Genomic DNA, 25,344 nt, shown 5'->3' on the forward strand with positions numbered 1-25,344 from the left:
AGCAGTCACTGAATTCTGAACAGCAGAGTGCTTCCAAGTCCTGCCCATTTTGAAATCCACTGAAATCCAAAGCTGCTGAGGTTTATTCACCTCTCCAATGCCTGGAAACAAACCCAGGTGGCCCTCTTAACTCTTTGCCATCAAGTTTTAAAAAACTCAAATACTCCCAAATTGCTGGCAATTTTTTCCCAGCTCTCCACCAGTTTGAGGAGAGAGCTGTGCTTTCTTTTTTCTAACCTACCAGCCCGTAACAAACTACTAAAAGGTGTCCATGAACTTAGACAATAATCTTTTCATAGCTGTTTCATAATGCAGGAAGTCCTGAGGTAATTACACTGTAAAATGTGGGTCTTCAGCATGAAACTGGGCTACTTCAATAATTAAAACTGAGGATCCCTTTATCATTTGAAACCACCAAAAGAAGTCCAACAATCCCCACCCTTCCCGCCCCAGAAGCCCTCTTGTTAACATGGTAACATGTTTAACACCTAAGGACAAATACCCAAGGCTCACAGAATACTCCACCAGAAGAGAACAGGCACATCAAGCAAATACTTCTATTTTGTTTCCACTGCTATGCTCCATGAAAAAGAAGAGATATTAAGTTATCAATTTCATCAATTTGAAAATTCCTAGAAAATAGCAATCTTTTCTCTGTTGGGTGTACGACTCAGGGCTTAGTTTGGAAGCTAAAGTCAAGTCACAATGTGCCACATTACCTGCTTCCTATCTACTCTCAGCAGTGAAAATTCTTTTCCAATTTTAGTGATCTAAAATCTTTCCCAAAAAGACTTTTTGTGTCAAAAAAAAAAAAAAATTAAGATGAACAACCAAAAAATATATTATTTTAAACAGCCCAAATTTTATTTTATAAACCAATGACAGCTACTGGAAGATGCTTCAGGAAACCTTAGCTAAGCCACATGAACAATCAAGCCTATACAAGTACAGAGTCTGAACATGCTTCAGAACTAAAAAACTAAGTTGTACGGCCCAAGGGCATACAACTTAATTTCTACCAAAACACACTTTTTCAAAAAGGGCTATGGGAATATCAATTGACAAAAGCAGCAGAACAAGTAGTATGATTAGACAGAAAAGTCTCAATTGCTTAATACAAGATTAAACTCAATCAGTTTTAAAGTTTCTGCATTCATTTTAAATGATTAGTGTAGGAGTAGGGGTAAAAAAAAAAAAAAAAAAAGATTAGATGATTTCATACTTTGAAAAGAAAGCTCCCACTGGAGCTAAAACAAAGGCACAGTCCAGGTTATAGGAATCTAGGTTACATGGTCAATTGTTAAAAGTAGCACATAACTATTATTTTCATTCCAAGTTCATGCTTGAGATAGTTAAGAAAATCCTGTTTTCAGAATTAATTACATGTCATTCCAGTTTCCCAGCATGGAGTCAGGTCACAGGCACAGAAAGAGCAAGTGCAGAACGGGTTCAGCTCCCTTCCTCCGTCGGCAGCCCGAGGCCTGGGGGCTGCATCTACACTGTCTACTTGCTCCCCAACCTCCTTTGGCCTGTGAGGGCAGAGGGCCAGCCCAGGAGGAGAAAATGCAGCTGTCATTAGGGTTGATCCACTTAGCACAGGCTCAGGACCCTGGGCAGATCTGCTCCACCAGTTCTCCCATCTCCAGTATGAAAATGGGGGGGGGGGGGGGGGGGGGCTGGAATCCCCGCCATTTGAACAGAGTGATAACTTCCTGACTGGAACACCATGACACTGGTATTCTTGCATTTCAAATGAATCGCACTATTCAGTGGGTAGCGTTCCCTCTGCAGTGGTGTTCTGAGGTTTTAAGCAAACAAGCACTGTGTGTAAAATGTTGTGTTTTTAAAATGCACCAGGGAATAAGTTCAAATCATTAAAAAAGGAATTCTACTAAGATTTTAGTAATTTGAAGTAGATACCACTCCCCACCCCAATATGTAAATTGTAATACTGAATTTTTATTGAAGTAAAGCACACTAAATCAAACCAGTTACAAAGATACATGTGTCACACCAAGAAAACATTTTCAGTTATGCTGACAGCCCAATGCTTTCAAATTTTTCAAAGACAGTTTTAATGCCATGGGAAAAATGCTCACGACGTTAAAATGAAAAAGGCAAGATACAGTACCATATATGCAGTATGATCTCAACTATGAAATAGTTTTAATATTTATACATTGAAAAAAAGACTGAAAGAAAATGCACCAAACATTTAACTGTAGTTATCTCTATATAGTGGGATAACAAGATATTGAGCTTTTTACTTTTCGGAAATTTTCAAAACTTTCCAAGAAAGTGCTATTTATAAAACAGGAAACTAGTGGAAAAATTAAACTCAAATGTTAAAGTGCTTTGTAACTATCAATACTAGGTGTGTAAACGGAATGAGGCATGGCTACGAGGACTCCTTTTCACGTCAATGAAAAAATGTCCGACAAAATTGTACTGCAAGTTCAAAATCAATTTCGTATCACTGACGTTGGTAACTTAATACTTAAGTCCTACCCCAGAAAACTTCAGCAACTAATATCTAATCTTAATATACAGAAAATGCCACTTTTCATCAAAAATGTTAATGCTATGTTAATTGCCTTCATTGTTCTTGTTCTCAAAAGCTGGCTTGAACTAAGGCCATCATTTAGAAATTCCAGTCTGCAGAGGAATTTTAATTAAAGAATCTTTGAAGTAATCAATTTTAAGCAATTAAGTGAGGAGATTGCTTTGGTGCATTAATCTCTTACATCTTAATTTCCACATAAGTTTTTAAAATATTTTACTGTTAAGTAAGTATCAATGGTGCTGGTATTTCAGGAAGACGCAGACTGCAACAGTCAACAGGCATCTATGAAGTCCCTACTACTGCGTTCCACACGCTGTACCAGAATTACAAACACGCAAGAGAAGGAAGGACTTCGAAGACAGATGATCAAAATACCCTATAGGTCAGTTCCAGTTAGTCCTCTGCAACAGAAAGTTACAAGGAGTTTCGTGTATAGCATGCCAACAGTGTAAAAATACTAAACCTAAACATCTGTGTTAGCTATCAAACATTTGTTTCTATAATATTTAGCTCTATGGATGGAAGGGGACAAGAGGGAAAGGGGAAGAAACAGAACCAAACACAAATAAATCCCTCTTAAATGTATTGGATTTCAGGTGTCTAGCAAATTCTATCAAGAAGCCTTGTTCTCACCAAAATCTCCTCTTCGGTATCACTCTAGTGCACACAGGTCCAAAAATGTTTTCCAACAAATTAACAAAAGCTACAAACACCTGTCTGCTCAGAGAACAAAAACCCTATTGCTTCAGGCTATCTGGAATCCACAGATTTCCATAAGCACTAGAAGAAGGCATCAGTTTTATACACTGAGTATGACAAATTAGGAATTTGCCTTACATTTTTTCTAGGTAAAAGTTCCTATCTGACCTTTTATGGTTTTCTGAAAAAGCCCTATACCCAGTTCCTCCAGACCCAAGAATCTTTCAAGCTATTGTATCACAGGCCCCTTCCCCTAGCCTCTAATCAACTGTGCTTAGTACTTAGTGTTAGGTAAATGCTGGGCAATGGAGAGGCTACAGAATGACAATACATACTTTATTTTTAAAGGACCACCACTTCCACAGAAAGAGCTGAAATGCAGAAATCAGAACTCTTAATACCACATCCACCAAAAAGGGAGGGTTTCAAACCAGAAAAGGGTTCAGATGTCAGACTTCAATACTAAGGAGCTGCTGTCTTAACTAAGTGCTTTCTTTGAAACAAACTTTTTGTTTCTTTCCTTTGTTTGAAATTCTCCAGGGCTACATTAAAGGCTAGCCTGCCTAAGCCCCTTTCACTACTTACACCAGGGAATGGGGCAGCCCACTGCCTTTTTGAAACTAATTTAAACATGAAAGGAACTTAATACTTGGCAAAGTGAGATCCTAAAGCCAAATGCCAATGGCAGCAATTCCCAACAGCGCCTACGATGACACAGACTGTACATGCTAGGGCCCTCTGATATGAATGGATGGAATTTTACAGAAGAAACAACCCAGGCCTAGTAAGCTTGGTTCCTAAAACCTCGGTCAAGAATGTCATCAAAATGACATTTGGAAATAAAAACCAAGTGTTTCTGATCTGTACAGAAGAGTCTGAACCACAGCCAGGAGCCTCCAAAGACCATCTATGAGATGACGTCAATGAGGCGCTTTGAGTAAGAGTGAAGTCTGCCTTGGCATCCAGCTGCTTCTCCCAGCCTGGTCTCTTTCTTCCCTTCCATGAACGCATGCCCCATTCCTCTCTGGACCCTTTTCACCTAACCCCCTCCCCAATAATGAATAAAACTCAGAAAGAGGAGACCGGATTTCAATCTAAGGCTTTCCAGACACAACACTAGCTTGGGTAAGTCAACTGAGAATCTGTCCATCCAGTAGAAAGAGAAAAAGCACCAACTTCACTGGTTTGTATCAACATGAAAAATTAAAAAAAAAAAAAAAAAGATCCTAGCAAGTAACATAGTAATTAACAGTAATTTTTACATTATCCTTCCCCTCTGGAGTGATATGTGCAATTTAGAAGGTCACCCTTACTGAAGGGGGGGGGGGTGTCTTAAGAGGCTATCCAAACTCTAGGTCTACTTTTGCACTGAAATCCACCAAGAGGCAAAGAGGGTGCTCACAGAACTAAGCAGAAGTCCCCCTTCTCTCAGGGTAAGAAACAGTACAGTGAAAGGGTAGGTAGGTACTTTGCTTAGTTTCTCATTCAATCTAACACCCTACGAAGAGGAGGAGACTGCCTTGCAAAAGTTAACCATCAGGGTGCCTGGGTGGCTCAGTCCTTAAGCGTCTGCCTTCAGCTCAGGTCATGGTTCCAGGGTCCTGGGATGGAGTCCCATATCAGGCTTCCTGCTCAGCAGGATGCCTGCTTCTCCCTCTCCCATTCCCCCTGCTTGTGTTCCCTCTCTCGCTATGTCTCTATCAAATAAATAAATAAAATCTTAAAAAAAAAAAGTTAACCATCTTGCCCAAGGTCATAGTGGGAATGTAGCCTACCTACAAGAAAGCGTAACTACTCTTCCTACTAAAGTGAACCAGAAATACAGGTCATGAACAATTCATCCTCAATCCTACTTAACAAGATTTACTTATAGTGAAAATGCCAAAAACAGAAAATTCACGTATGGAGTGATATCTTTAGAGAAGAAAATTCTTCTTTCCCACCCTCCCTGGGGGAGGGACCACAATGTAAAAATGTGTAGGAAGCACAATGGTTAAGAGCATGCACTTTGGAGGCAGGCAGATCTGGAATATCTATTCTACCACTTATGAAGCCAAATAAGCCCGCTCTCTTCAACAAAACTGCAGTAACTCCAAGCAAGTGAGAATTAAATGACAACCTCCTTAGCAGAATATGCAGGCATAAAGTAACACTAACATAGCTGTAATGGTGCCATCATCTTCAAGCCCGGTTCAAAGTATCAGTTGTTCTAATTTAAGTAAGGAGTTTCCTCTAGCTCTCCTAACGTACACACAATTCCTTGTACCCCCGCTGCAATCATCCTGGGATCTGTTGATCCTCAATTCTTCCTGAAGGTTTTTTACCCCCACTGTGTTGTATCCATCCATGTAACAGACCTCTGAACTCTGTTCAACTCAGAACACACCTATGCCAGTTTCTTCGCCAGATTCTGTTAAAGCCAAGAGCTTTAAGACAAGGCCCTGCCCTCAGGTACTCCTAGTCTATTGGGAGGGACAGCCAGAGAAGCAAATCCAAATGGGAGAAGACTAAAAGCTCAAGGAAGGCTTCAGAAAGGAGAAGTGCAAGAAAGCTTAATTTTAGAAGAGGCGCTTGATCTATCTTTAAGTATAAGCAGGCAGAGAGAAAGATCTGGAAAAGGGCAAGGAGACATTCCATAGATGAGGCCATATGGCTAAGATATCTGACCCAAGGTCAAGACCCACCCAAGGTCAAGACCCAATCAGAAGGACCTTATAATGCCATGCTCAGTTCTGACTTCAACCTATTAGCCATAAACAAAAGCTATTTTTCACTGAAGTGACAAGATCAAAAACACTACTCCAGTGGTCCCAGGAAACATGGACAGGCAACTGGGTCATCTCAGGGCCAGGAAGCAAGAGCAGGAAGGAGATTATTCCAGAGCCCAGGGCTCATCTCCTCCAAAGACTCTTCTATTAACGCACAGCCAGGCCACACAGTAAAAGGTCCCTTTCTGCCTCTGGAGTATCTTTACACATACCACATCTCTGGCATTAAATTACCCAAGTATGTGTTGACCTCAACAGAAAAGTACTCCTTCTTCATTTATACATTTCCAGAGACAGCAGAGAATCTGCCATGTGTGCATCTGAATGGCTCAATGAGGACAAGACAGGTATTTGCTAACGGGCTGGAACTACTCTATGTGAAAGAGGTCTGCAGGGATGCTGTGGTGTGGACATCCACCAGAGGACAACAGTACACACACACCAGGCAGTCAGGAACAGGCTAAACTACAAGTAGAGGGCCTTGTGGGAGGTGGTTAGGGCTTAAGATACGGGGAGTGTAGGGGCCACCTGGGTGGCTCAGTCAGTTAAGCAGCTGCCTTCAAGTCAGGTCATGATCCCACGCTCCTGAGATAGAGTTCCACGATGGGCTCCTTGCTCAGTGGGGAGCCTGCTTCTCCCTCTGCCTGCTCTGCCTGCTGTTCCTCCTCCTTATGCTGACAAATAAATAAAATCTTAAAAAAAAAAAAAAGTGGTGGGGAGTGTAAGCTAATCAGTGGAAGAGCCTGAGGGGGTGGGGATCAAAGCTGAAAGAACATAGGAAGAAAAAAAAAAACCAAAAGGAAAATTCCACATGAGAAAGAAAGGATGCCTAAGAGGTAGAATCAGAAAGGGATACGGAGAACCACAAAACAGTCAAGAGGATTTTAGGTCCATCTGAAATTGTCTATTACATTAAAAAAAAGGAAGCAGGTACTATTCAGTACTTGGTAACTTTCTGATGTACTTATTTTAAGACAAGAATTAAAAAGGCAAGGACATCAGTTTATAGTACATGCTTATGTATTTCTCAGACTTCCTGTTAAGTTTAATATCCAGATGACTAGATCTCATGGTACACAGGAAAAAAAGCAACCCATAGTGGAGACGAGTGCCAAAATAAAGTGGATTATAGTCTTTAAACCTCAGTAACCAGGAGATTTGTCTGTAACTGTTTGATAACCACTGATATATGTATGACTGAAACTGCATTAACTCCTAGGCTGACGAGGTACTAATCAGAAGACCTTACTCATTACCACACCCTCAGTGTCTACAGGAAATAAATGCTGTTAAGTATCTTATACCTTTGTCATTTTTCTTCAAATAAAATGTGTAATTTGGGTGTATGTAGGTAGGTGTGTTTCGTACAGGAGAGTACTTAGGAGCCAATTAAGAAAAACTACGGGGGTGGGCGCCTGAGTGGCTCAGTCAGTGGGGCGGCTGCCTTCAGCTCAGGTCATGATCTCAGGGTCCTGGAATCGAGCCCCAGGGAGCCTGCTTCTCTTCTCCCTCTGCCTCTGCCTACTTGTGCTCTGTCAAAATAAATAAATAAAACCTTTAAAAAGAAAAGAGAAGAAAAACTATGGGGGAAACTGTCCTCTCATAAAAAGGAACAGGATGATATGACCTCCTACACTCATGTTTGCGGTTTAAAAACTTAATAAGTATACTTCAATATGCAACTCTTTTCCTAAGTCCCCCCTTCCTTGTAGGTCAAAATCTCATGAATTTAGACTCTCCTTCCAATGCAGATCCCTAAAAACTTCAATATGACTTCAACTACATTTCACACATCTGGCTAAGCAATTATATGCAAAACTAAACTGACAAGAATGTACTTCACTGAAGATGGCTCCAAATACATTGTAGGAGATCTGGACAGCTTTCACTTCAATTTAGACTATCCAATAATTCAGATCACAAGGACACCTGGTTACAAAGTTGGTCATTAATCTGCCTTACAATTTAGTCAACAATGCCCTATCATAAGAAATCATTCCAATCTCAAACCAGACTAGCATTCTCCTCAACAGACTGATGTTCTCCAAAACCACTAAGCGCAAAACTTGGTGTAATTTATGTTTCTGTATACTCTTCCAAGGGGCCAAATTACCTGACCACTACAGGAATTCAGCGTAAGAACCTTAGGACTAGAGTACACAGAGTCTCCAGTATATGGTACTTGAAGGCTATTAAAGGGAAAGGTTATTTGCCTACACAGCTTTATTGTTCAACTTTCTCGAACTTCACAATTTAAATGCAAGTCAAGATTATGAAGTCTCTTCTTAAAACTACATTGTCTTAGTAAATCCAAAAATTCACAAAATGACAAATTACAAGCTGAACAGTCAAAAAAAGGCGGGGAGGAAGAAGGGGGCGGGGCAAGAGAGACCTGGCACTTTTTACAAGGTATACAACTGCACTAAGATTTTATAAAAGGGTTGGCATTTTTGTGTCTTAAAACTATCTTCTCAAGTATAGTATGCTACAGAAAAAAGAAACTTAAACGAGAGAGGTATGGAATGAATCATAAATACACCTGATGATAAAGAAAATCAGAATGCTCAGACACAACCACATCCAGCCCTACTGTGCGCAGACAGGCCAGTCACCTGACTGGCAACTGACAAATGACTTCCAGTCATTTGTTCCAAACTTAATGGTGAAAGAAGTGAACTCTGGAACTGAACTGATTAAGAACAGATCGAACTCATTTTTGCCTTGAGTTTGAGAAGTTCTAATGGCATGACTATTCCCCTATATTAGAAACAGCCACCAATCCTAAGTACTGCATCCACACATCAGGGACTTTCCTGCAATAAATGTTTTGTGTTTTTAACTTAAACTATCAGGAGGAAAAAACATTTTTTTCCAACCCCATGATCTGAATAGGGTTTTAGGTAAAGAATCAGGGTCCACCAAAGAGAACAAGAAATCTGCACAAGCCTTAAAGCTTCAAGGACATAAAAATCCTCTGCATTTATATCCCATCCTTTTTAATACCAGGCTACTTAGTTTTAGATGACCTACTATGGCCCAGAAATGTTCGCTTTTAACAGGCCTCCTGACCTAACTCACTAATTACTTCTCTCCTGGAAGTTATGTGCATCACGCATGTTTCCTGTTCAGTTCCAACTAAGTCTCAATACTTCATTGTTCTTTTATTAAACGTATAAATGCATTGAACGTCTAGTAAGTATCTCTTCCAGGTCTACCTGTAAATCTGTATTAGAGAGGATCAAACAGCAGCAGCCTTGTTGACTACTCACCCCAGGCTTCTCCAGTAATACTTAAAGCCCTTAGCCAAGAAGGCCTTCTTATGGCCTGGGGAGATGGTGATTAAGACTGTCCTGACAGTCCTATCAAAGCAAGGATCTAAGGAACAACAGATGTCAAGGAAAGTCACTTATTCTTATTCTTCTTACATCTATCCATTCCCACTTGGGTCATCAACTCTCACCTTTTTAGGCACACTCAATAATTCAAAAGGGTCAAAGGGAGTTCCCACAAGAACAGCCCAAAAATTACCTGCCTCATTTGCCTGCCACTGACCAGACTCTCACGGCAGTCAGAAATGTACTAGAATCTTAAGACACAAGAACTTCCTCTTTGACTCAGAATAGTAAGAAAACATGTACAACAATAAGTATAAAGCAGTAAGGTCTAATCAATGTTGCAAAAGATTCTGTTATTGTGACACTGATAAGCTCAAACTAGCTTTCTAAAAACATTTTTTAGGATGGGCTAACTAACATTCAAAAATTGCCCACGTTATGTTCTTAGCTTACATTCTACTTAAACATTTCTAGAGCACGTAGTTACTATAATAGACAAAACACAGACAATATTATCTGGACCTAAACCTAGATGTGAAAATGGGTCCACAGGCACACTCTTAACCATTTTTCCAAAGAAATATGTTTAAACGGCTTTACCATGCAGAGCTATGGCTTCCCGGAAGGGTTGCAAATCAGTCTCTACAGATGAGCTAGTTTCCGTTGAAGTAGCTCGGTTAGGGGACACTACAGTCAGTCTTGGGGGAGCTCTAGAGTTTCGTGGTGGAGGAACTTTTCCACACAGGAAGCTGATCAAATCTTCTCTACGAATAGTTCTTCTGCGCTTTTTAACCCAAGCCAACACATCCTTATTGCGTCGCTGATAGCCAATCTGAATTCCAATATCAAAACTTCGCTGATGAGTATCCACGCTTTCTGTTAGAGAAAAAAGAACAAGAAAAAAAGAGACAAAATGATCAGTAGAGCCAGGATCCATTCTTTTCTGAAACAAAACCACATGACAAGTTAAACAAAATGAGTATCATGAAGTATATGGGGTTCTCAAACCTTAATGGCAATCCATTAAACTAAACTGTATTTCATCCCTGTTTGAAGTGTTACACATGGTATTTAATCTTAATGGTCTAAATTCAGAGATCATGAAGTCCTACAGCTTCTGCCTGGTTCTTTAAAAAACAAATAAAAATTAACTTTTTTAGGTTTATTTATTTAAGTGACCTCTACACCCAATATGGGATTTCAACTTACAACCCCGAGATCAAGAGTGGCACGCTCTTCTGACTGAGCCAGCCAGGTGCCCCCCAAAAACACTGATTTTAAATAGAAACAAGGACTATTTCTTGTTAGCCGAGTTACCATTTTTAAAATGCTATTCCCCTTAAAATCCTGCTAAGCTTAATCAAATTAAGCTAGCTTGTTTAATGCTACTAATGGTGGGTAAATTATTAAATGTCTATTAGTACTATATGCTGCTTCACCTGTGAAAAAAGGTAGTAAGGTAGTAAAGTAGTAAGTAAAAAAGGTAGTAAGAAGACCTGGAGGGGGGGACACCTAGATGGCTCAGAAGTAGAGCATGCGGCTGTTTACTTTGGGGTCATGAGTTCGAGATTGACACTGGGTGTAAAGACTGCTCAAATTAAAAAAGAAAAAAAAAAAAAAAAAAAAAAACTTTGAAAGTGGTACAAAGGTTCCCCTATTGCAAAAAGAGAACAGCTACTGAGCAACTCTAGCAAGGTCAAAGAATACACACAAGACCTAAAATTGTGCTCCAGAGTCTGTGGCTATTAACCACTAAGCTCTACTCGCCTGCAGAAATGCGAATTCTCACAATTAATCCTAAGTAGGAGCATCATATCATTCAACAGATGACTACATAGTACATACACATCACTCAGGCCACCTGCATTTACCGTATCATTTTGGGAATGATACACTCCTAACAGGTTCAGCACCAAGAATTGGGAACACACTGAAGGCAGCAGCCAACATTTTAGAAATCAAGAGGAAAAATTAATTCTGACAACTCAACACCAAAAGCAAACAGCACAGTGGAAACAGTCATTCATTCCCTTCATATACTTTCTTTGTGCTTCCAGTTGCCAACAGTTTCCCATAAGTCAATCACTCTTGAAAGACCTAACTTAAAAATTTCTCAGACTGGCCTCCAGTCTCCCTGTAAATAAATACTACCCCTGTATATATGTAACCCACATTTTCAGTAAATGATTCCTGACCTACTGGGAAATTTAAGTCACTGCCATTTATTTTTAGTTTAACTGCTAAGCTCACAGAAACTCAAAAGTATACCTTTAATGACATTAAAGACAACGGTTCTATCTATCCCTGGGCTTTTGTAAGAGCAAGAATTTTTCTGCAGCACAAAGAATCATTCCTCTATTACTTTTCTGGGCCATGATTTCTTTTTAAATTACTTGTCTGAAACACGTAACTCAGAAAGGGAAAGGAATAACCAACAGAGTTGTTTTCCACAAGCACAATAATCCAGTACAGAGGATCCCAAGCTGCATGAATTTGCATTATTAAGCAAGAGTGCAGGAGGGCAGCACAAGCAGAACTTTATCAGAAGGCCTATTCCTTAGATGATCAGTCCTTATTGCTGAAAACTTTTCCAAACAAAAAATAAACGGAAAACCTTGTCTATGGGAGCACTCTTAAGATTTTTTTTTTTTAAATTTGAGAGAGAGAGATCACAAGTAGGCAGAGAGGCAGGCAGGCAGAGAGGAGGAAGCAGGCTCCCCACTGAGCAGAGAGCCCAATGCGGGGCTCCATCCCAGGACCCTGAGATCATGACCTGAGCCGAAGGCAGAAGCTTAACTCACTGAGCCACCCAGGCACCCCTGGGAGCACTCTTAAATAAAACAGTCAACTCCATAACAACTTTGAGAACTGGATTATTCTTATTCTAAAGACATAAAAAGCACACGTGGAATGAAGTAATTTCTCCACTTTCTCATTACTAGAGTAATGGTCAAATTACAATGTGAACCAATGGCTTCTGATTTATCAGTTCATCATAAACAAAGCAAGCATAAACTCCATTTTAAAACAGTGGCAGCCTGAGTGGCTCAGTCATTAAGCGTGTGCCTTAGGCTTAGATCATGATCCCAGGGTCCTGTGATGGAGCCCCTCATAGCCCTCCCTGCTTAGCAGGAAGCCTGCTTCTCTCTCTCCCACTTCCCCTGCTTGTGAACCCTCTCTCAGTGTGTCTCTCCTTATCAAATAAATAAAATCTTAAAAAAAAAAGGGGGGGGTAAATAACATTAGGGCACCTGGGTGGCTCAGTCAGTGAGGCCACCTTCTACCTTCAGCTCAGTTCATAATGTCAGGGTCCCTGCTCAGTGGGGTGTCTACTTCTCCTTTGCCCTCTACCCCTCTCTCCCCCCAACTTGTGCTCTCCATCTCTAATAAATATAATTTTTTTAAAAAGGTAAATAACATTTAAGAGTGTAATATAACATTTTCCAATCTCTTAAAGACTTAGAGAAAGGCAACGGTAGGAGTAGATAAACTCAACATAACCTTGGTAAAGCTGTATCTAGAAGAGTGATTTTGAAAGAGCTCAAAGCATTTGAAGAGAAATCAAAACTGTGAGCAAAACCCACAGCACCAGAAAAAGGAAACATGTAAAGTGTGAACGTTGACGCAACCAGGATTCAACAAAACTGCCCCACCTGAAAGAACTGTTACACTCAAACTTGTAAGTGGAGAAGCAGGTTCCAAACAGAATGACCAAGGAAATTGTTTTTCAAGAACCAGACGGAAGGAGGCCCAGAACTGTAAGCAGAGAGGGAAAACACTGCAGGTATAGAAGGACTATAAGAAACAGGTCTGAAGCAGGTCTGTGCAGTGTAAAGCCAAGATGAAGCGGGCATGTAAATACACAGCTGCCAAACCAGACGACAAAACCTCCTCCTTCAACTGAATGCAGAACTCAAGAGCCAAAGGGAGAGGACTACCTGAGGCAGTTTTTTAAAGAACTGACAATACAGGGAATAAAGTTGCTACATTTTGGTCTGAGGACAAAAGAAGTTCCAAAAAATCAGATCTGCAAGGGCCTGAGGCTTTTTTTTTTTTTTTTTAAAGCAGGCTCCACACCCCAAAGTGGGGTTTGAACTCCTGACCTGAAATCAAGAGTCACATGGTCTGACTGAGCCAGCCAGGAACCCCAAGGGAGGGCCTGATGCTTCAATCACAGACTTGAACAAAGCTGGAAAATGCAATATTCAGTGGTTTACATGAAAGACCGTTATCTAAGTAACCTGTGATGCTCTTTTATTAAAATTTACACAACTTGGGTGCCCAGGTGGCTCAGCTGGTTAAGCGACTGCCTTCGGCTCGGGTCATGATCCCGGAGTCCTGGATCAGATGGAGTCCCGCATGGGGCTCCCAGCTCCATGGGGAGTCAGCTTCTCCCTCTAACCTTCTCCCCGCTCATGCTCTCTTTCAAATATATAGAATCTTTAAAAAATAAAATTTACGCAACTAAAAAAAATTTTTTTATGTGACTGACCGATCATTTCATCTAAGAAATTCTGAGCAAGTCTCAACATCAAAACCAACCGAGAACAAACTAAGGATCAGGTACTCCACAAACACTGACTTTTACAGATTAGAAAGTACAGAAGACAAAAGCAGACAGGACATTTAAGGTCTTCAGGTACCTACTTCGGCACTGCCTGGGCAAGATTTGGTTTTATACCATTCACAGAATATCCTGAAAGCCAAATCAATAACCTTACCACCCCCATTAATCCCATTTCAGTTATTTCCCTATAGAGAAAATCTCATGTTGACACAAAAGCATTTCAAACACAGTCCTTACATTTAGGACTTTAAACAGTTAAATGGTTGAAAATAAAACCCTCCTATCAAACAGGAGAGATGTGAATACGTACTGGAGAATCTTAGGCATGACTGTACTAGATTTTAATGTAATCACAGGCTGATTAAGTGTACAGCAGCACAATAAACACAAACAGGGATGGCTTTCTCAAGGCTCTCTGCCAAAAACTACCCGGAATACATCTGAACCTTGACAAACATTCAAATTCTAGAAATGCAGAGCACAGAAACTGTGGGGACAGTCTTATGTCCAAAATTATTTTACTGAAGCCAAAGCCATTGGCAAGCAGGGCCCTAAGTTTGAAGGTTAGGCAAACCCCAAGGGCATCAAAATGTCAATCTAACCTTTAAGCACAACAGTCACTTCCCTATTCAAGAAACAAACTGACGCAGACAAGTCACGGGAGATGTCCCATGTTTCTTATGTTTTTAAAAAACTGTTTTTGCAGGGCACTTGGGTGGCTCAGTCATTAAGCGTCTGCCTTTGGCTCAGGTCTTGATCCCAGGGTACTGGGATCGAGCCCCACACTGGGCTCCCTGCTAGGCAAGAAGTCTGTTTCTCCCTCTCCCACTCCCTGTTTGTGTTCCCCTCTCTCACTGTGTCTCTCTCTGTCAAATAAATAAATAAAAACCTTAAAAAAACAAACAAAAAACTATTTTTGTATAAGCAGCTGAAATGGAATTCCAGATTTTTAGAAGTCTAGTCCTCTAACCACTGGCAGGGGCAACAGGCACAGAATCACCTAATTTCTGAGACGGAGACCAAATGTACAGCTTTCTTACATGATATACAGACAAGATTAATCCAATTTCACTATTTATAGTTTCTGATACAATCCTTTTGAGCTGGCCAGAGTAGACATCCCAATTTCTTAAACAAGGAACTGGAACTGAGAGGCTCAAATGGCCTTGCCCGAAGTTAGGTAAGTGACAGAGTTCCTTCTATAAGGTAGTTCTTCCCCAAAACAAGAGAAACTATCCCCCATCCGCCTTAGAGGACCTATAAACTCTAAGAGCACACTGCTAGATCAAAGCAACATTTCAAAAAAATACTAATGACAAAATATTTGAACTTAGAAATTCAATTTGCATTAACTAGTCATCCAGTCTGCCACAGGGGAACAAGTATTAAAAGTGTTTCATTGGAAACAAAGATTTGAATTACAGGCAAAATAAAACCATTTTCCAACTGTTTTGAGAAACAACTCATGCATTCTCCAGCAATGAAGTATCTGAAAATAGGCACCAACTTCCACTATTTAGATATTTACTTTTTTTTTTTTTTTAAAGGTTTTATCTGTTCATCTGACAGACGGAGATCCCAGGTCTGCAGAGAGGCAAGCAGAGAGAGAGAAGGAAGCAGGCTCCCCGCTGAGCAGAGAGCCCGATGGAGGGCTCAATCCCAGGACCCTAGGATCACGACCTGAGCCCAAGGCAGAGGCTTTAACCCACTGAGCCACCCAGGCGCCCCCCACTATCTAGGATAATTCCTTAATTTTCACCTAGCACACAAAAAAGGACAGGAGCCAGAAAAGAAATGTATGTAGTAACCCCATGTGTCTGGCATCCAACCTCATCCTTCCTTCTCCTACCTAAAGGTACTTCCAAATTTGTTTGGATAGCTTTGGGGCGAGCTTCCTCCACATTCAAATGGTTTAGTCTGAACCTAATCTGCATAGCCCCAGACAGTAGCTAGGATACTGGTTCTGAGTAAGCATGTGACCCAATTCTGGCCAAGAGACTATAGAGCAGGACAGTTTGAGGCACTGACTGAAGCTAATCCTACCATTGGCCTTTGGGTCGGAGAGAAGCCAATCCATGTTCACACCAATGAAGCCTGCCTGACTTGTACTTTCTGCTTACCTGCAATCAAAACATCCTTTTACAGAAAAGTTATGCCGAAGACAATGTCTTCCACAAAAACTTAACACACCATCTACAGATGATGTTATGAATGACTGAGGCCACTGCTCCTTATAGAGCAAAAGTTAAAGAATAAAACTTAAGGGATGCCTGGGTGGCGCAGTAGGCTAAGTGCCTGCGTCAGCTCAGATCATGATCCAGGGATTTTGGGATGATGCTTCTCGTCTCCCTCTGCTGCTCCCCCTGTTTGTGCTCTTCCTCCCGCTATCAAATAAATAACTAAAATCTTTAAAAAAAAAACAACTTGAGATTTAGAGTTTCTAATTATAATCCAAAGGTGTTGTGAACAAAGTCTCAAAGCTCAGTATTATTTTTTTTGCAAAAAGAAGGGTCACAAACCAGATCCACAAAGTCAAATTTTAAAAGAGATGAAATTCTGGGGCGCCTGGGTGGCTCAGTGGGTTAAGCCTCTGCCTTCGGCTCAGGTCATGACCTCAGGGTCCTGGGATCAAGCACCGCCATCAGGCCCTCTCCTCAGTGGGGAGCCTGCTTCCCCCTCCCTCTCTGCCTGCCTCACTGTCTACTTGTGATCTCTGTCAAATAAACAAATAAAATCTTAAAAAAAAAAAAAAAAAAAAAAAGATGAAATTCCACTATCTCCAGGTGGAACACGCTTTCTCTGACCATTTGTTTATATATGCCAATCACTCACCACCAAGCCCACAAATTTCCAGCATGTCCTACTCAGTTTCATTTTACCTACAGTCTAAGATGGCCACGCTGAAGTAAGAAAGCATGTTATAAAGGGATGTGGCATCAAGAGGCCTCAAAAACAAGGACTTAAATAAAAGGCATCATACCATTTTTCTCACCTGGCGATTCTATTTAACCTTTAGGGAAAGATGAAGAAGGAAAGCACCACACCACAAAGCTTATTCACAAGAAGAAATACAAAGATAAAAAATAACCTAGAATTTCTTGCTTTCATCTTAAGGACTGCCCATAGCCACAAACACCTGGAAAACAGAATTATAATAACATGCCAGAACCAGAACTCAAACAATCTAGCAGTAGATGCCCTTCTAACAATGCTGGGCTTCTTCAAGCACTGCTGGAGTAAAGATGTTCCCTGGGCACATGCTGGTCAGAGAGAGAACAAGGAACATCTTTCAAACACACAGTATCAACAGAAAGCTCTCAACAGGGGTTCCTGGGTGGCTCAGTGGGTTAAATTCTCTGCCTTCGGCTCAAGTCTTGATCTCAAGACTTGATGGAGCCCTGAGTCGGGCGGTCTGTTCAGCAGGGAGCCTGTTTCCCTTCCCCTCTCTCCCTGCCTCTCTGCCTACTTGTGATCTCTGTCAAATGAATAAATAAAATCTTAAAAAAAAAAAAAAAGAAAGAAAGAAAGCTCTCAACATATGTCATAGTACTGCTCAACATGCAATGAAAGTTATTAAAAGTGGAGACAAGGGTGCCTGGCTAGTTCAGTCGGTAAAGCATGTGACTCTCGATCTCAGGGTCGTGAGTTTAAGCCCCACGATGGATGTCGAGCTTACTTAAAAAAAAAAAAAAATTAAATTAAATTAAAAATATTTTTTAGTAAGTAGTTAATTAAAAGTGGAGGCAAAGAAATGGAGCTAACCATAAAACAAAAGTCAAAGAAGAAAAAGACATCAAAAAAACCTGAGAGAACAGGGGCACCTGGGTGGCTCAGTTCCTTGAGCGTCTGCCTTCGGCTCAGGTCATGATCCCGGGGTCCTGGGATCAAAGCCCACATCAGACTCCCTGCCCAGCAGGGAGTCTGCTTCTCCTTCTGCCCCTTTCCCTGCTTGTTCTCTCTCTCTCTCTCTCTCTCTCAAATAAATAAATAAAATCTTAAAACAACAACAACAAAACCCTGAGAGAACAAACCATTAGGGACGTGCTGAGAAGTGGCCCTGGGCCATGTGATCAAACACTGGGTCAAGGACGCTGGTAAAGAGGTAAGGCACCAGCACCCACCTCAGGCAGACCACCGGGGCTCCCAAGATAGCCTTGTCCCAGAGGACCAGCACCAGTCCAACCTCTCTTCTGAGCAAGGAACCCAAACAGAAGAAGTTGGTATTAAACAAGGAGAACAACTTCCTAATGAGGAGTCTGGAGACCGAGATTAAAAGTAGCGCCCAGGAAAATGCAAGGAGGGGGCTTTAAAAGGCAAACCAGCAGGTGTGGTTAAGTATTTCCCAGGTAAGCATGAATCTGGGCTAAATTAAAACCAACACGGTAACTTTTCACTCCCCTCTTCTGTTGCACATATCAAAAAATGTACTAGGCCAGGAACAGAACATAACTGAAAACTAAACAAACATCACCCTTTTTAGATCTACCAAATCAAGACTTTTTTCCTCCCCTTTCCAAAAGAGGATACCAAAGTCGTGCCCTACAACACGGAGTAGCAAGAACCACACACTCCATATTTTGCTGAATTCTGTCCACACTAAGAGACAACTCACTCTCCTCCACATCCTCCCAGCCAAACCAAAATGACTGAGCCTTAGACTTTTCAAAAGCACAAAAGCAATCAAAAGGGGCCCTCAGCTAGGCTTTTACCTCAAATCTGAACTTCCTATGTGTTTCCTTTAGGAGCTATCAAAAACCTGGCATAAGTGCCAACCTCTCCCCAGTCTGCAGAACAAGCCATTTTCAGCTTGCCAGTTAAGTGTATAATCAGAAAAAAATACAGCAGCACTACCCTTTAAAGAGACCCCATCCCATTATCTCCCCCCCTTGTACATAATATCTAAATATTTAATCGGAGCTATGAACAAGAACTTAGATTTACCACTACACGTAATGCTGCATGTGCTGGTGACACTACCTTGCTAACTACACTGGTTCTATTTAAGGTATCTAACTAATCCTACAGCTGTAGTCCTGTTCTCCAAAGACTTCACCCTGAAAAAGAGAAAGGTGAGTATCTCTGCAGAGCATTACCTCTTTTCTTTCAATCAGGTAAGAGTATGTTGCTACACTACCAAATTTCACGAACCACAACTCACCTTTCCTACCAGGTAAAAAAGGATGCATTTACTTTTAACAAAAACAGGATATAAAACAAAACCAGTTCTAACAATCTAACACATTTTCAGTAACAAGAAAATTTATTTCCATTTTTTAAAAAATGAATGTCTCAGGGTGCCTGGGTGGCTCAGTTGTCGGGCGTCTGCCTTAGGCTCTGGTCATGACCTCCCAGAGTCCTGGGTTACAGCCCAACATCAGAACCACAGCAGGCTCCCTGCTCAGTGGGAAGCCTGCTTCTCCCTCTCCCACTTCCCCTGCTTGTGTTCTCTCTCTTGCTGTGTCTCTCTGTCAAATGAACGGATAGAATCTTTAAAAAAAAAAAAAAATTGAATGTCTCTCTCATTAAATCAGCTGAACAAAAGAAAACTAATAAATTATAAAAAGCAATTTCAAATCAAGCAATCCATTTTGGGGATTATTTCAGAGTTCAGCTTCTAACCCATCTTCTATTTTGAAGCACTGTCAGCTTTAGTCCTAAAAAGATAACATAAAACAGCACACAACAGCACCAAAAGTTAAACAGAAAATCTAAAGGATGTGCATGTTTTTGCATGGCCTAGGCAAAGAGAGGCATACAAAAGCCACCAAAAATGGTGCCATCCCCACCTTCAAGAAAAATAAATTGCAACAAACAAATGGATAAACTGTAGCACCACACACAGAATAGAATGCTACTCAGACCAAACAAACAATAAACCAACAACACTGGGGTCGGGGAGGGGGCCAAAATGGACACCCAGCTACTTATTAACACCTGCAGCATGTACACCACGGATCAATCTCAGAAACACGGGAAGTTCATGAAGCCAGGCACAAAAGACTGTGCCATAAGGCTCTATTCATGACTTTATGGAAACAGGAAACCATACATACAACAGTCACATCAGTGGTGCCAGGGGCTCGGGTTGGAGATAGATGCTCTATGCCGTCACAGTATATGTTGTCTGTCAAATTCAAGCTATGATTCTTAAAAGGGTGATTATATGGTATCCAAATTATACTCCAAGAAATGAGTCTCTAAAACAGGTTTTAAGTATTATTCCAAATTCTCTGGATGAAACCAAGAGACAATCCAGACAATGCTGAAGACCCTCTAGAACTGATGGATGTTAATTTACTCAAGAGTCAAAATTTAAGGAACTCAGCTACATAAAATCAAAGTTTGACCACTGGGGCACCATCTGCGTTTCCCGTTTCTCGCAGGCCTAGACTATGAGTTCCTCCTTCCCTAAAATCAACATTCTATTCACGTTTCACTTTATGTTTTCAAATTACTAACCCAAAAAACTGCAAATTCCACCCACGATGCCTCACAATAATGTATTTTTCCTATAGAATGCTGCCATTATTCTTGGGCAAAAATAATACAGGAAGGTGCTCCACAGCTTGTTTTAACCTTTAATCATTCTGAAATGCATTAAGTCCATTACTGTTATATGCAGCTTCTCCCAAGTTTGAAAGCATTTAATTTAATTACATTTTTACTAAGATTAACAAATTCAAATCCTTTCTCCACAGACACCCTGTCCCGAAGAAGCATCAAATCCAAATTTCCAAATCTTCAAAATCATTTGAGACATAAAACCTAAAGCCGTGGTTACTGAGAGCACAATAAACAAGAACACTTACTTACATATCTTCACGTCTTGGGGAGGGGTGAGGATTAGCTCCAGAAAAACACTACCATAAAACAAATCTACCAACGCAAACTCTGATCACGCATTTCCTGCCAACAATATACAATCAGATATGCGGTAGTTTTGAAAGCAAACGCGACGTTGCTAGGAAGAGCAGTATGTTAATATGCACAGATTAGTCCAATCAGCTCGTTTTCAGCGCACTTAAATGCTACGAAAATATCTCGGTCTACGCTGCCTAACTCAAGACTCTTTTCCGGGAAGTGCTCACCTCCCTGTGGCACCATGAACTCCCTTCTTCCCTGGGTGCCCTCGCCAGTGAGAGGCAGCAGGCCTCGCTGGTCTCCCAGCTCGGGGCTTCTCAACCCCGCACTACCGACACTTGGGGCGGGGGAGCCTGTCTTGTGCCACGCAGGATATTCAGCAGCCCTCTCCTAGGGATGACATGCAAAACTGCCCCCAGTGTCAAACGCGCCCAGTGGGGGGGACCGGAGGGGGTCAAACGCCCCGGCTGAGATGCAGGGATATAGGAGACCATCCCCGGAGTTCTCAACCGACAAAGTACTCGGGGCACTTGGTGGCCGGACTCCGCAGCAGCAAAGACTCCGGCAGTCTGGACCCGGGGAAGGGTGTCCAATACGCTCGCAGAGCAGGGCTCAAACCCTGACACAGGCTGCCCTTCCCCTTAGCGACAATGCAGCAAGGTTATCTTTACCTTTATAGAGGTTGGTGACGGCGGTGGCTGCGTTTTGGAAGGGGACCCAGAGAGAAAGTCCTGGCTGCTGACACACTCGGTCTGAAAAAGCGAAGGAAAGAGAAAAAACACACAAAAGACACAGAAAGAGAGAGAGAGACACAGAGAGAGATGATGTTATTTGGGCGTCAATCACTCCGGAACGGCCATATTAGGTTTCGCCATTTTGTTCCAAGGCTTCAGGATCCCACACTCAACTGCGAGAACTGCAGGAAAGGGGTCGCGGCGGGAGCAAGGGCGAGCCGCGGGGCCCAGAGGCGCAACCCCGGGACCCACCGCGGCCGAGGGAGGCGCCCCCTCCCAGTCCCCGCCCGGAGGCCGGCTTCGGGCACAATGGGCCGGCCCCGCCGCCTCCCTTCGCCATTTTGTGACCCGGGGCCCCTCCCCTCCCCTCCCGGCCGGGGGGCGCCAGCAGCCGGGCCTCAGCCGCGGGCGGGCCCCCGAGAGCGGCCCCAAACTGGAGCGCCCCCCGCGCCGGCCCCCCGCTTGGCCGCGGCCGCCCGCCGGGCCCGCCCCCTGCGCCGCCATCTTGTGGGGAGGGGGCGACGAGGCGGCGGGGGCGCGGAGGCCCGGCCCGGCTCGGCTGGCGGGTGGGCGGCCGCCCTCGGGGTTCTCCACCGACCCGCGGACCCCGAGGCGCGTCGGCGGCGGCGGGGGAGGCGGCGGGGCGGCGGCAGCGGCAAGATGGCGGCGGCGGGCCTCACCTTTGTAGAGCTGGGCCACGGCGGTGGCCGAGTTCTGGAAGAGGTGCCACAGCTTCTGCTGCTTGTGCTCGGGCTGCGCGGCGGCCGCCGCCTCCTCTTGCAGCTCGGGGGGCAGCTGCTCGTCCTGCTCGGCCTCAGCCAGGCACTGCCGCTCCCACTTAGAGAACCAGTGCTCCGGCCCGTGCTCCTGGATCTCGGCCTCGCCCTCCTCCTTCCGCTCCTCCATCCTCCGCGGCCTCCCGCGGCCTCGCCGCCGCCGCCGCGTCCTCCTCAGGCGGGGCCCCCGCGGGAGCGTCGTCGTCGAGCGGCCCGGCGGCGGGGCCCAGCGGCCGGCGGCGGCTCCTCGAGGCGGCCCAGGCCTCTTGCACCCCGACGGCTTGCGAAACCCGCCCCGCGGCCCCGCGCTGTCCGGGACGACCCCCGCCCGGGCCTCCCCACCCCCGGGCCCCGCCGAAGGTCGCCGCGGCCCGGACGACCGCCGCCGCCCCTCGCCTTGCCGGCCTGAGCCTGTCTACCGCCCACCCATGGCGCCGCGGCCCCCCTAGGGCCGCCGCCGCTGACCGCCGAGGCCTCCGCAAAGCTCGGCCTGCGCCGCCGAGCCCACCCCGAAGACTGAGGAACGTCGTCGTCGCCGCCGCCGTCGACGCCTCTGCGGCTGCTGGTCCCCGCCCTCCCCCGCCCACATGCTGACTGGGGAAGCACCGCCCACTCGGCCTCGGCTCCCCTGCCCGGTTGGGGCGCGCCCGCTCCGAGCGCCCTCATTGGTCGGATCCGACCGGTTCCGCGTGCCGGCCTCTGAACACAGCACTGTGATTGGCTTACCGTCCTGTCTGCCTGACGTAACCAATGGGCGGGGGGAAGGGAGCCTGTGTCAGGAAGGATGGAAAAGGAGGGGGAGGAGCTGACAGTGGTTGCGTCCAAGCCAACCAAAGGGGGAAAAAAAAAAAAAAGATAAAGATAAAAGGTACGCATGCGCAGTGGTTGCTTCCCCCCCCCGCCCGGCGGGCGGCCAGTGACAGTCACGTGACCCGGCCCAGCGACCGCGCCCCGCGGGGTCTTTTCAGGCGCTTCCCGGCAACAGGGGCCCCAGAATTAAGTCGGGCCACCGCGCCCTGGTGTCTGGGGTGGCAGTCCGCTTGCCCCAGCTCCTTGGGCTCCAAAACGGCTAGGGGCGTAGAGAAAGAATAAAACGTCCAAGTTGGCAGATTATCTTTTGAGTCCCATTTCTCGGATGGGCAAGTTGGGCTTCCGAGCCCCAAGGAAAACTTTCAAGTGGAGAGGCTAGCGGCCCTTCCTGCGGCCCGCTGCCCTTCGGAGAGTGCGTCCCGTGACGCGGCCATCCGCCCGATCCAGAGGCCGCCAGCCAAGCGGACGGGACGCCCCGGCTAGGGTAGCGACCCCCAAGCTGTCCGGAGGAGCACACTCCGGGGCCACGTGTGCCCGTCTGCATCACGCGCCAGCCCCCGCCTCCCCCAGCCGGAACCCGCGTGGCCATGCGGGGTGGACTGCCCGCACTCCCGTTAACCCGTGCCGCGCGGTGGCCCCGTCACCCCTCCGGCTCTGGGGGCCCCCGGAAGAAGCCACCACGCAAACGAGTGATGACCGCACAGAGGCGAAACCCGCCCTCCAGCTGCTGGAGGTGAGAGCAGGAGCCACCCAGGGCCTGCAGAAGCTGGCCGGGGTACCACCTCGCAGGAGCTACCACAGGGAGCTCCTGCAAAGTAAGGTGGCTTTAAAGCTATCACTTCTGGACTTAAATGTGACTTCCTCGTTAAGGCCTACGAGTCCCTGTGGGACCTGGGCCCACCTCCTCCGTGTTCATCTCACGCCATCTTTTGCTTGGCTCGTGCTGCCCAGTAACACTGGCCTTCTTTCTGTTTCCCCAGGACACCAAGCTCTTCTCTGCCTCAAGGCCCTTGCTCTCACGGTACACACTCTCCCTCTAGAATCTTTCCCCTCAATTCTCAAGGCTCTGCTCAAATGGCCTATAAGCCCTTGTCATACCAGCTTTATTAAAGTAGAGCATTCCACACTCCTGTTGCCTGGCTTTATTTTTTCATACCCTGAATCACTACCTGAAATGACCCTACTATTGATGTGTTTACTTATAACTCTCTTGTCACTAAAAAGTAACTTATCAGACGGCAGAATCTTGGCAGTCTTGTTCCTGGCTGAATCTTAAAAAGATTGGTAAATAGGATGTAGGAAGAAATGGTGTTAGAGGCCACCCCAGAAAAGACATGCCAGGCAATAGTAGGAGTTATGGGGGAACCCCCAGTTCTTCAGCCAACCAGAATGGGAGCTGCGGGCTGTGCACTTTGTCCATCCAGTATCAGAGGCACACAGCCTAGGGTTTACCGATTTTGTAAAAGCACTACAAAAACACAATCTGTTGACTCTATAATATGAAAAGAAATATTTTTTTCAGGAGTGTGTGGATGGCTTAATCCATTAAGTGTCTGCATGTTGCTCAGCCCGTGATCTCCAGGGCCTGGGATCAGCCTGCATTGGGCTCCCTGCTCAGCGGGGAGCCTGCTTCTCTCTCTCTCCCTCTGCTCCTCTGCTCTGCTTGTGCGCTCTCTCTCTCTCAAATAAATAAATCTGTAAAATCTAAAAATCTTTTTCAAAAAAAGTTTTTTCAATAATGATTACAATAGGGACGCCTGGATGGCTCAGTTGGTTAAGCAGCTGCCTTCAGCTCAGATCATGATCCCAGCGTCCTGGGATCAAGTCCCACATCGGGCTCCTTGCTTGGCAGGGAGCCTGCTTCTCCCTCTGCCTCTGCCTGCCACTCTGTCTGCCTGTGCTCACTCTCGCTCCTCTCTCTCTGACAAATAAATAAATAAAATCTTTAAAAAAAAAAATAATGATTACAATAGAAAAACATCTGAAAATCTGTCACTTTTATGGAAAAAAAAGTTTAATCTGAGTGCATTTTCATAGAGATTTTTCTGAGAACTGCCATGGTCTTAAATGAGTCTCTCTCCTTCTTCCTCCTTCTCGCTTTCTCTCCCCCTCTCCCCTACCCCGAGAAACGCACACACACACAGAGATGACTCTGGACACCAGTCTACAGGTCAGTTTCATTCTAAACTGCCCTTTTTTTTTTTTTTTTTTTAAAGATTTTATTTATTTAT

At 44.3% G+C, this 25,344-nt stretch overlaps 1 protein-coding gene and 1 long non-coding RNA gene across 11 annotated transcripts in view; one reads left to right on the forward strand and one right to left on the reverse strand.

Annotated features, from left to right (window-relative positions):
* HAPSTR1 (HUWE1 associated protein modifying stress responses) overlaps positions 1-22,604 on the reverse strand; it is a 57,899-nt gene extending 35,295 nt beyond the window's left edge. For 8 of the 10 annotated variants that reach the window (XR_009349366.1, XR_009349365.1, XR_009349364.1 and 5 more), the window contains exons 1-3: positions 22,208-22,604; positions 21,465-21,545; positions 9,966-10,241 (exon numbers count right to left, since the gene is read on the reverse strand). Coding sequence is in view for 2 of the 10 variants with exons in the window: in XM_059155263.1 (XP_059011246.1) it covers positions 2,957-2,964; positions 9,966-10,241; positions 21,465-21,545; positions 22,208-22,433 (591 nt within the window). In the remaining 8 variants the exon portion in view is untranslated. Of the gene's footprint in view, positions 1-1,939; positions 2,965-9,965; positions 10,242-21,464; positions 21,546-22,207 lie in introns of those variants that run through there. The other 2 variants (XM_059155263.1, XM_059155262.1) reach the window with 2 other exon arrangements.
* A 610-nt stretch (positions 22,605-23,214) lies between these two features.
* Positions 23,215-24,239, forward strand: LOC131819489 (uncharacterized). Its single transcript, XR_009349203.1, has 2 exons — positions 23,215-23,846; positions 24,094-24,239. It is a non-coding gene; the product is annotated as an uncharacterized LOC131819489 (long non-coding RNA).
* Positions 24,240-25,344: the final 1,105 nt, after the last annotated feature.

The sequence above is a fragment of the Mustela lutreola genome, chromosome 17 (assembly GCF_030435805.1).
Source record: "Mustela lutreola isolate mMusLut2 chromosome 17, mMusLut2.pri, whole genome shotgun sequence".
In the NCBI taxonomy this organism is placed as follows: domain Eukaryota; kingdom Metazoa; phylum Chordata; class Mammalia; order Carnivora; family Mustelidae; genus Mustela; species Mustela lutreola.